Here is an 11,067-nt window from a genome sequence, read left to right on the forward strand (position 1 = left end):
TGTTTATCCGTCGGGTAGCAATCAGGCACTTGAGTCTATTTCATTTATGCAGAATTACAAGACATCATATATGTACAATTAATCAACCTATCCTGCATATCTAGTTAAAGTCAACATGACTCAAGTACTACTACAGATTCTAAACAATGTGTATGCAGAAATGTGCTACAGACTTATTGTTACATAAGCTACTCACTCGATGGATAATAAGTCATCATCCATCGGGACTAAAATGAGTTATCCGTCGGGACTATAATCCTTATCCGTCGAGTGCTACATTTTCACTAAGTAAAATCTACCAAGGTGTTTTGTTTATGAGATCATCAAGTACACAACATATACACAACACATAATGGCTAAGATAATTCAAACTCAACTTATCTAAAAATTCCTCCCGACCAAGACGATAATTATCTTCTACAACCCAACTTCTAAAGGCCAGGGTCCGAGGGCTCATCGGAGTAAAAGCTAAACCCTCGACCGGAACACCCGCCAATAACTCATCTTCATTCAAAAAATTGAAAGAATGACATTGGGCAAGATCAGTCGGAACTTCCAAATGATTCAAATCCCATAAAGATTCCCGATCTCCCTCCTCGAGAGGTCTTTTCTCGGGATTTTGATTAGACACGGTCCTAATTGAGGAAGAAGAACTAACCACATCCGCATCCATGATTGTTTTATAAAAAAGGCGACAACTTTACTACAGTAGCTACGAGAAGAAGAAGAATGCACAAACACAAAACAAACGGGAAAGTTTAAAGATTCAACAAGAAAAGAGAAAAACTTACAGAGATAGGAGAAAGTTGAAATGGCAGCAAAACTTCAGGCATGCGTCGGTTTTGTAGTGCGCCCCAGGGAAGCCGAACGGTTGCACACTCTCCCAATCACAAAAAACCTCTTAAAAAGAATTTAGCACATGCGTGAACAATATATACGTATGCAACTCCAAAAATAATAATAATAATGTAATAATGATAAAAAGAAGAAAGAGGAGAAAATAACATCTTTTATTATTGTTAAATACCACATTTTTTACTCAAAATTTTTGGCAACATATTTTGTTCTCACACTAATGAATTTATTTATTTTATTTATTTTTTATCTATTTATATAACTTCGTCCTTTAAATTTTTGTGATATCCCTGTATTATTACTCTTAATATCCCACTTTCAGGACCCAAAGATCCGAGACCAAATCTAAAGATATTGCCTAAACTGGAGGGGGGACAAATGTTGGACCTTGGACAACGGATTTGTGATAAAGAAGGAAGGCCCAAAAAGACTTATTAAAATAGTTATGTAACATTTGTTTAGAGGCCAAGAAGCCCACTTGTAATAAAAAGCCCATTTGGGACTCCCTATAAATAAAGAGGAACCACCCAATATGAAGGGGTTGGCCAATTGAGTAAAGAGATACCTTCTTAAAGTCAGTCTTAGATATTATAATAATATTTAAATCTTATCACTATTCATACTAAATTTACTTTTTTCTTAGTTTTTATACACCCATATCACTCCATCAATTCATCAATTACTATTCATCAAATAAATAATTACATTATTTATCATAAATTTAATTCCATCTCTATTATTTAATGGTCACATATATAGTATCCAATAAGAGATTGTTGGATAATTTTAGATTTTTGATAAGATTGTGGATAAATTTAAATTTCTGATAAGATTTTCGTCCAATTACATCCTGACACGTGTCTCAATCTAATTTTGTAGATAGAGAAATTGCCCATAAATAATATCATGATCTTCTGATTATAGTATCTCAAAATGATTACATTCTTTTGTCAAAATGAATGCACTGAAAAAACTGTTGAGTCAGAGGCAACAACATAGTCAATAAGAGTCTGAAATCATGAATACCATGGTCACCGAATCGACAATGGTGATGGACTTCATCGACACTTCAGCTGAACCACAAGGACGCGGCTCACGGCCTGGAAAATCTTCCAATCATAATAAACAAAGGCTGTCGAGAGGAAAAAATCTCATGGAAGATTACTTCGTTGATCGGCCAATATTCAGTAAAGATGACTTCCGTCAGTGGTATAGAATGTGCCCTAATATTTTCAATCGCATCATGACAGCCCTTTGCACTCAAGATTCCTACTGGCATCAAAAACCAGATGCAACTGGATTATTGAGGTTGTTACCCCAACAAAAAAATGACTGTTGCATTACGAATACTGGCTTACGGTGCAGCAGCTGATCAATGTGCCGAAATATGTAGAATAGGAGAATCAACTACACTTGAGTGCATGAAAAAGTTTTGTCAGCAAGTTGAAGGACTCTTTGGTGAAGAATACCTTCGTGCTCCAACACCTGCGGATTTAAGAAGGCTTCTAGTAAGGGGCGAACAAAGAGGATTTTCAGGTATGATTGGAACTATCGATTGTATGCACTGAGAGTGGAAGAATTGTCCAAGTGGGTGGGGCGGGGCTTATAGTGGCCGAAAAGGACGCCCTACTATCATTCTAAAGGTCGTCGCTTCCTATGATACTTGGTTGTGGCACGCTTTTTTCGGTATGCCTAGAGCTCAAAATGATATCAACGTTCTAGGCGAGTCTCATGTATTTGATAAAGTCATCGCAGGAAGGGAGCCAATTAGTACCACACCAATTTTTTGCATAATTCTCATGAATTCTCCCCCATAAGTTGTTCTTGTTTGAGTATCGACCGGTGATCGGATCAACAGACTATCGAGCCCATGAAGCACATAATTGTAATTTTCGGAAGGGATCCAATTAGTACCCATTATCTGTATAAATATTTGAAAGAAAAAAAGAGATTAAGAAAATAGGGATGTGGGTGTTGTAAAAAAATTGTGTGAAAATGAACACAAAAGAATGGCTATTTATAAGCCAAAATTTGACCGTTGAATTAATTAATTACTGTTAGTCATCATTGATAATGAAAATATTATTGTTGTAGTGTTTAAAAAGTGAATATTATTGGGTCCCGCAGAATTGTCGGCCGTTAAGAAGTCCGTTGAAAATCAAAGTTTTTGTTGCTGAATCAATGGTACAGTGTAAATTGATGCCATCAATTTTATTGGGGTGCATTAATAATATAGATGACAATCATTCAAAAAGTTATTGAATAAACTAATATTGTTGACCGTTGCATATGCTCTAAGAGCATCACCAGCTCGGTCATATTTGTTGTCTCGGGCCGTGCGAATTGCACACTCTCCCCATCACAAAAAACCTCTTAAAAAGAATTTAGCACATGCGTGAACAATATATACGTATGCAACTCCAAAAATAATAATAATAATGTAATAATGATAAAAAGAAGAAAGAGGAGAAAATAACATTTTTTATTATTGTTAAATACCACATTTTTTACTCAAAATTCTCGACAACATATTTTGTTCTCACACTAATGAATTTATTTATTTTATTTATTTTTTATCTATTTATATAACTTCGTCCTTTAAATTTTTGCGATATCCCTGTATTATTACTCTTAATATCCCACTTTCAGGACCCAAAGATCTGAGACCAAATCTAAAGATATTGCCTAAACTGGAGGGGGGGGGAAATATTGGACCTTGGACAACGGACTTGTGTTAAAGAAGGAAGGCCCAAAAATACTTATTAAAAGTAACATTTGTTTAGAGGCCAAGAAGTTCACTTGTAATAAAAAGCCCATTTGAGACTCCCAATAAATAAAGAGGAATCACCCCATATTAAGGGGTTGGCCAATTGAATAAAGAGATACCTTCTTAAAGTTAGTCTTAGATATTATAATAATATGTGAATCTTATCACTATTCACACTAAATTTACTTTTTTCTTAGTTTTTATACACCCATATCACTCCATCAATTCATCAATTACTATTCATCAAATAAATAATTACATTATATATCATAAATTTAATTCCATCTCTATTATTTAATGGTCACATAGATAGTATCCAATAAGAGATTGTTGGATAATTTTAGTTTTTTGATAAAATTGTGGATAAATTTAAATTTCTGATAAGATTTTCGTCCAATTACATCCTGACATGTGTCTCAATCTAATTTTGTAGACAGAAAAATTGCCCATAAATAATATCATGATCTTCTGATTATAGTATCTCAAAATGATTACATTCTTTTGTCAAAATGAATGCATTGAAAAAATTGTTGAGTCAGAGGCAACAACATAGTCAATAAGAGTCTGAAAACATGAATACCATGGTCACCGAATCGACAATGGTGATGAACTTCATCGACACTTCAGATGAACCATAAGGACGCGGCTTACGACCTTGAAAATCTTCCAATCATAATAGACAAAGGTTGTCGAGAGGAAAAAATCTCATGGAATATTACTTCGTTGATCGGCCAATATTCAGTAAAGACGACTTTCGTCGGCGGTATAGAATGTGCCCTAATATTTTCAATTACATCATGACAGCCCATTGCACTCAAGATTCCTACTGGCATCAAAAACCAGATGTAACTAGATTATTGGGGTTGTTACCCCAACAAAAAATGATTGCTGCATTACGAATGTTGGCTTACGGTGCAACAGCTGATCAATGTGCCGAAATATGTAGAATGGGAGAATCAACTACATTTTAGTGCATGAAAAAGTTTTGTCAGCAAGTTGAAGGACTCTTTGGTGAAGAATACCTTCGTGCTCCAACACCTGCGGATTTAATAAGTCTTCTAGTAAGGGGCGAACAAAGAGGATTTTCAGGTATGATTGGAAGTATCAATTGTATGCAGTGGGAGTGGAAGAATATTCCAAGTGGGTGGGGCGGGGCTTATAGTGGCCGAAAAGGACGCCCTACTATCATTCTAGAGGTCGTCGCTTCCTATGATACTTGGTTGTGGCACGCTTTTTTCGGTGTGCCTGGAGCTCAAAATGATATCAACGTTTTAGGCGAGTCTCATGTATTTGATAAAGTCATCGCAGGAAGTGAGCCAATTAGTACCACACCAATTTTTTGCATAATCCTCATGAATTTCCCCCCATAAGTTGTTCTTATTTGAGTATCGACCGGTGATCGGATCAACAGTCTATCGAGCCCACGAAGCATATAATTGTAATTTTTCAGAAGGGAGCCAATTAGTACCCATTATCTGTATAAATATTTGAAAGAAAAAAAGAGATTGAGAAAATAGGGATGTGGGTGTTGTAAAAAAATTGTGTGAAAATGAACACAAAAGAATGGCTATTTATAAGCCAAAATTTGACCGTTGAATTAATTAATGACTGTTAGTCATCATTGATAAAGAAAATATAGTTGTTGTAGTGTTTAAAAAGTGAATATTATTGGGTCCCGCAGAATTTCCGGCCGCTGAGAAGTTCGTTGAAAACCAAAGTTTTTGTTACTGAATCAATGGTACAGTGCAAATTGATTCCATCAATTTTATTGGGGTGCATTAATAATATAGATGACAGTCATTCAAAAAGTTGTTGAATCAACTAATATTGTTGACCGTTGCATATGCTCTAAGAGCATCACCAGCACAGTCCTATTTGTTGTCTCGGGCCGTGCGAAATGGTATCACATATACATGTGATGGCTTTGTTATCGTTGGAAGGAAAAAAAAACAAATGGGTCGTCCCACTGTCCCGGTCATGTCCCACTTTCTTTCTTTATACTATTTAATTGTAAGAACTTCAGTATAAGCATGTGAATTTTGCACCGTCTGTATACATATTCATTACATTTGCAACGTAAATTTTTTATAATTGTAGGAATTTTTTTCTATAAATACACTATTCTCTTCTCTTCTTATTCACACTTTTTATTTTCATAAAAAAAAATTCTTCAAAAAAATTTCTTTATTCACACAATTATGTCCAAAAGCTAAATTTTCTTTTTCAAGTTTAGCTTTTTATACTGTCCAATGCAAATCAGACAAGCTATTTCAAATTATTAATTAAAAAAATATAAAATAAGCTCAAACTTTGGCGGAGTATAATAAATTTTGCTCATATGTTAACCAACGATTTTAAAATATTGTGCCTAATTCATTCGCAAAATTAATCATAAAAGTTAAAAATTTAATCGAGTTAGAGACATTTGGAGGGAACCAAAACTCTTGGAAAGGAGTTTGAGGTGACGGTAGTCCGGTCAAACGTGCTAGACGCTACATATACAGTAGATTACATTCAATGTACCAATAGATTGAATTCAATGTACCATTGGAAACTAGTATTTTTTCATGTTGTAACATTTAAATTAAATTTTCTTTTAAGTTTGATGTTTTTTATTACATGGTGCATTTTAATTACATATTTTATATTTTAATAATATTTTTAAAATTTTAATCATATTAATTTGATTATTATAATTATAATTTTATTTTATAATCAATTTTTTCAATATAATTTATTTAATATTACTGGATTATTGATAAAAAAATATATTTCAAATTAAAAGTAAACATATGCTTGGATAAATACTAACTAATAAAAATAAAGTTTAGATATAATAGAAATCAATTGGCGTTAGGTAAGTACCAAAATTTGGTACTTTGCTATTTCGATACTTTTGTGCACCAATAAAATATGGTTTCGTTTATTAATAAAAAATATAAATTCGGTTGTCAGAATGTCAATCTTAAATAATTAAACGGGCTTTCGAAGTGCACACAATAAGTTTTTAAAGAGTTTGATGCATTATTATTAATAAAATTGTCATGAATGCATAATGTTCATCGATATTTATAATTTAAAAATTAATTAATATTCGTTAAATTTATGAGAATCAATGCTTATCGTGTCACCGATACTGCGACTTACCTTATGCGATTGAAAAAAATTATGTTCATGTTCAGTGGATTCAAATATTCAATCAAAACAAATATGAATAAAAGAAAGATCAAGAACAATATTATTGACAAAATATTTTAGAAAAGGTTCATCCCACGTTTTTATTGTGTTATTCTAATGACATGATTTGAATGTTTATGAGAATGCAGTTTTAGTGCTGCATACTCCTCGTCTAACAGTGTAGAATATTCCTACTGTATCGAAGAATCTGATGCAAAATTGATGGTACTTACTACTTAGTGTAGTGCAGTGTATTGCAGAGGAAGCTTGGTACCAGCTTGGCATCTTGATGCTTCAATATCTGCTAGTACTATATTCGAGCTTCGAGACACATCAACTCCATTAGAAAGATTTCAAACAGACCAGGCATCCACCTTTTGACTCGGTCCCAAATTCACAAAAAGTAATATCAAGCAAAATAAACATGGCCCATAACTAAAATGGGCCCTTCAAGAAGCCTGATACAAGCAACGTTAAATTATTACATGTGCTCTCCCTGTTGTGTCCTTTTTACCCCCACAGTGGCCCATTCTTTTCCATAATTAAACCAATGCTATTTTCATGAAGACATGATACTCGGGCTCAGGCGTGTATGAAGAATATAAATAAAAAAATCAAAGTATAAATTGTAATTTGCATATATATATATAGGAAATAAGGATAGCGATGCAGAAGTACGAGTGCGTAGTACGAGAATATGAATATGAAAATTCGAAAAATATATTAAAATTGGAATAAAGGTGCAGAAAAAAAAATCATATATTTCATTTAATCATAATAAAACCTACTAATAAAAAAATTGTATAAAAATTAGTCAAATATATTAAAAATATATTTTAGATTACTATCGTAAAAGAATCCGCGTATCCGATACTGAAATACCTGTATTCCAGTATCGGTCACGAAAACTCGACATGCGACTTAAGTGTCTTGCTTTGAATATATTTATACTTTCTAGTTTCTATAGAAATAAGTATTGACTTTTTGAAAATAAAGTAAGACACTGGACTCCCTAATTCCAGGAGTCATATAACAAGTCCAATAATGTTGTAACAAATGTTATAAATATAATAACATATAATAGAGAATTTATGAAAAAAACTAACTTTTTTAAGTTTTTTTGCAATTTTACATTTTTTAGATTTTTTTTTTAAAAACACGGAATCAACCAAATATGCAACTAATTTAATAAAGTTTTTTTGGTTGATTTAAGATTACATGTAGTTGCAGAAACTCGTCAAAAGTTGTTGATTGCAGTTGCCAAAAAACCGTATTTTTTCATTTTTTTTGAAAAATAGTATTTTTGCAAATTAAAAAGTATTTTTGCAATTTTTTTTAAAAATGACAGTATTTTTGCAAAAATATTTTTAGACTTGGATATTTTTAAAAAAAACCCAATATAATATCCTAGTAATTTAAGACAATTTTATTATCTATCAACTCCAATAATATAAAGCCTTATATTTGTGTTTTATTACTAAAATAATAATATATTTGAATTATAATCAAAAGTGATAGTAAATAATGAGAAGAGAGAGATGTATAAAAAAGGGGGAAAATAATTTTTTTATTAAAGATGTCTTAAAAATAGACAAATTATAAATATTTCCATGATTTAAAACATCACTAAAACTAAATTATTATTAAAGCCCTTATTTATTCATCATATTACAAAATTTTAATTTGGGATAACTTTTTCACCACACTCCTAAACTTTGATCTCACCTGACTCTCCCATCACAGATCACAAACCCAATTTCACAGCATAGCTCCCCCTCAAAATATAAGACTACATGCTCAACCATTATACTCGGACCATTATGAATTTAAATTCAACCCATAAAATAAACTGATTATGTACTCTCTTAACATAATAAATTCACAAGTACTCCACGTAATACTCCCTCTATCCCATTTATTTTTATATTTTTTTTTTTGAAATGTCATACTCAGGGGTGATCCTGATTATAAATGCACGCACTAATTTTGTACTTGGCGCCTCCAAAATATAAGGGCCCCCAAATATTTTATAGATATATATATATAAGTGTATTTTTATTATTTTATAATTAATTTTCATTTATTTAATTTATTTATTTTTTTAATTTAGTTTTTAGTAATTGAAAAATTAGTATATAATATTCAATTATTAAACTTACTTTTTTTACTCATTTTCAATTTATTTTAATATTTAATATTCATGCTTTTAATGTTTTAAGCCTTTAATTCACTTGATTTTTCTTTCTAATTAAAAATCCAATTAATTTTGTAAGTTACTCATTTTTGTTTTATTAAACAAGTACTAATATGGTAAAGTTAAAAATAAAGAGAAGGTGATACTCTGATTCGCAAGAGACAAGTGAGAAAAACCTAACGAACATACTATTAGATTCATTAGATCAAAGTTTTTACGACTAAAGGCAAGATTAATAAACAAAGGGCTAAATTTTCCTTTGGATTTCTTGTTTATAACAACTGATTGTGTTAATATTGGAGTATTTGACTCATTTCATATTCACAAATCTCAGGAAAATAGATAAATAATTCCGATAAGAAAATACAAGTGTGGAGGTGAGAAGAGAAAGGAGAAAAGGAGAGGAGAAGTTCTTCAAAAGACTCGGGTAGGCTCTCTGGACAAGTATTTTCCAAAAAATACAGTAGTGAATGTGGTTGTTGATGAAATAGATATTGGGCATGGTATTAATAGTGATGTGAATAATAATATTGTAGTTTAATCATGTTAGCAAATTACTTCAAAGTGAAGAGAATAAAAGGTCTCCTTTCATTTTTTCAAAATTATAGAGTAGTTGGATTTCAGGAAGTTATGGTTGAAGTTACTGAGATTGCCAATAAGATGGAAGTTGAACCGATATTTGTGGAAAATCGTGTGATTCACAGTCGAAGACAATTTAATGAGAGCGCGGGTGAAGATGTGACACAATCAGCTGAGGAGAATTTTAAAAATAATTATTTTCTCTACATTATTTATCAAGCTATTTCATCATTTTTTATCACGTACTTATATATGATTATTTTAAAATTATGAGACATATTAGTCATGCATTTTTAATATATGGATTTTTTAAGTAGGTTTCAACAATTACAAAGTTTTGAAAATAATATTAGAATTTTATGAAATTTTAAGAAGTTAAAGTCCATTGAGCCTGAAAATTTGAGGACCTTTTGTGATAATCTTGCAAAAATTATAAATTATGGTGATAATTCAGATCTTAATGGTGATAATTTGTATGAATACTTTTGTATGTTGCGCAGAAATTTGCCATAAGGTACCAAAAGTGATATAGACGTGTTGACATACATCAAAGAGATGAAAGGTAGCTATCCACATGCCTCAATTGCTTATAGGATTCTTCTCACGATACCGGTTACTGTTGCTTAAACAGAACGGAGTTTTTCAAAGTTGAAGCTGATAAAATCCTACTTTCGTTCAACTATGCCTCAAGAAAGGTTAAGTGGCTTAGTTATGTGGAAAAATTCGATTATTTAAATTTGATTGATATTTTTGCATCAAAAAATACAAGACGTGTTATATTTGAGTAATATAATAAGATTAGTTTGCATAATGTTTTGTCTTTATCTTATTAGTATATTTGTAGCTCTCGATATATATTTTGTACTTGATTTATTAATTTATGAGGGCCCCATAATTTGAGTTCGCCTAGGGCACCTCAATTCTCACAGTCGGCCTAGGTCCCACTCAATTATATATATTTCAAAAATAATATATTTTTATAATATAAAAATTAACTATATTTATTTTCCTACACTACTTTCCTCCACTACACTCACTTTATATATATAATATTAATTGGTCCCGACACTTCATCCACTTTTCGTATTTTTCTTGACTAAATAACAATTTTTCTTAACTTTTGTGCCAAACCCCCAACGTATACTATCTAGTGGGACGCGGAGTAATTTTTTTCATTTTTAAATAAATAATATTTTTTACTTTCTAAAATCCAGCAATTCTTCTATTTTTTTAATATATGATGTTTGATTTTATAGCACACATGTTTAGAAGGTTTGACTATACTATTAAAATATATTTTTTTGAAATTCTTTTTTATGAATAAAAGATCTGATCTCATATTTTTATTAAAAAAAATTTAAAATAATAAATTTATCTATATAATAAGTCTCCTAACTATGTGTATAAAAAGACAAACATCATATATATTAAATAAGAGCAACTCCAACGTTTACTCCCTGTTAGCTAAAACTCTCCAGCTGGCAGTGAACAGTAC

General features: G+C 31.3%; 2 protein-coding genes across 2 annotated transcripts; both read left to right on the forward strand.

The window, feature by feature from the left end:
• The first annotated feature begins 1,882 nt into the window (after nucleotides 1–1,882).
• LOC141664675 (uncharacterized) lies at nucleotides 1,883–4,593 on the forward strand. The gene is made up of 3 exons (XM_074470630.1): nucleotides 1,883–2,163; nucleotides 2,249–2,391; nucleotides 4,427–4,593. Exons 1-3 carry the CDS (start codon nucleotides 1,883–1,885, stop codon nucleotides 4,591–4,593), a joined length of 591 nt encoding a protein of 196 aa, XP_074326731.1.
• Nucleotides 4,594–4,596: 3 nt separating this feature from the next.
• On the forward strand, nucleotides 4,597–4,992 carry LOC141664676 (uncharacterized). Its single transcript, XM_074470631.1, has one exon. It carries the CDS (start codon nucleotides 4,597–4,599, stop codon nucleotides 4,990–4,992), a length of 396 nt encoding a protein of 131 aa, XP_074326732.1.
• The last annotated feature ends 6,075 nt before the right edge of the window (nucleotides 4,993–11,067 follow it).

The sequence above is a fragment of the Apium graveolens genome, chromosome 6, assembly GCF_009905375.1.
Source record: "Apium graveolens cultivar Ventura chromosome 6, ASM990537v1, whole genome shotgun sequence".
Taxonomy (NCBI): Eukaryota; Viridiplantae; Streptophyta; class Magnoliopsida; order Apiales; family Apiaceae; genus Apium; species Apium graveolens.

Excerpts from the sequence above, each read along its gene's own strand:
- LOC141664675 (XM_074470630.1), top strand. The coding sequence starts at position 1,883 with ATGGTCACCGAATCGACAATGGTGATGGACTTCATCGACACTTCAGCT. Across the intron at positions 2,164-2,248 it reads GATGCAACTGGATTATTGAG|AATAGGAGAATCAACTACAC; the intron begins GTTGTTACCCCA and ends CGAAATATGTAG. Across the intron at positions 2,392-4,426 it reads CGAACAAAGAGGATTTTCAG|CCCATTGCACTCAAGATTCC; the intron begins GTATGATTGGAA and ends ACATCATGACAG.
- LOC141664676 (XM_074470631.1), top strand. The coding sequence starts at position 4,597 with ATGAAAAAGTTTTGTCAGCAAGTTGAAGGACTCTTTGGTGAAGAATAC.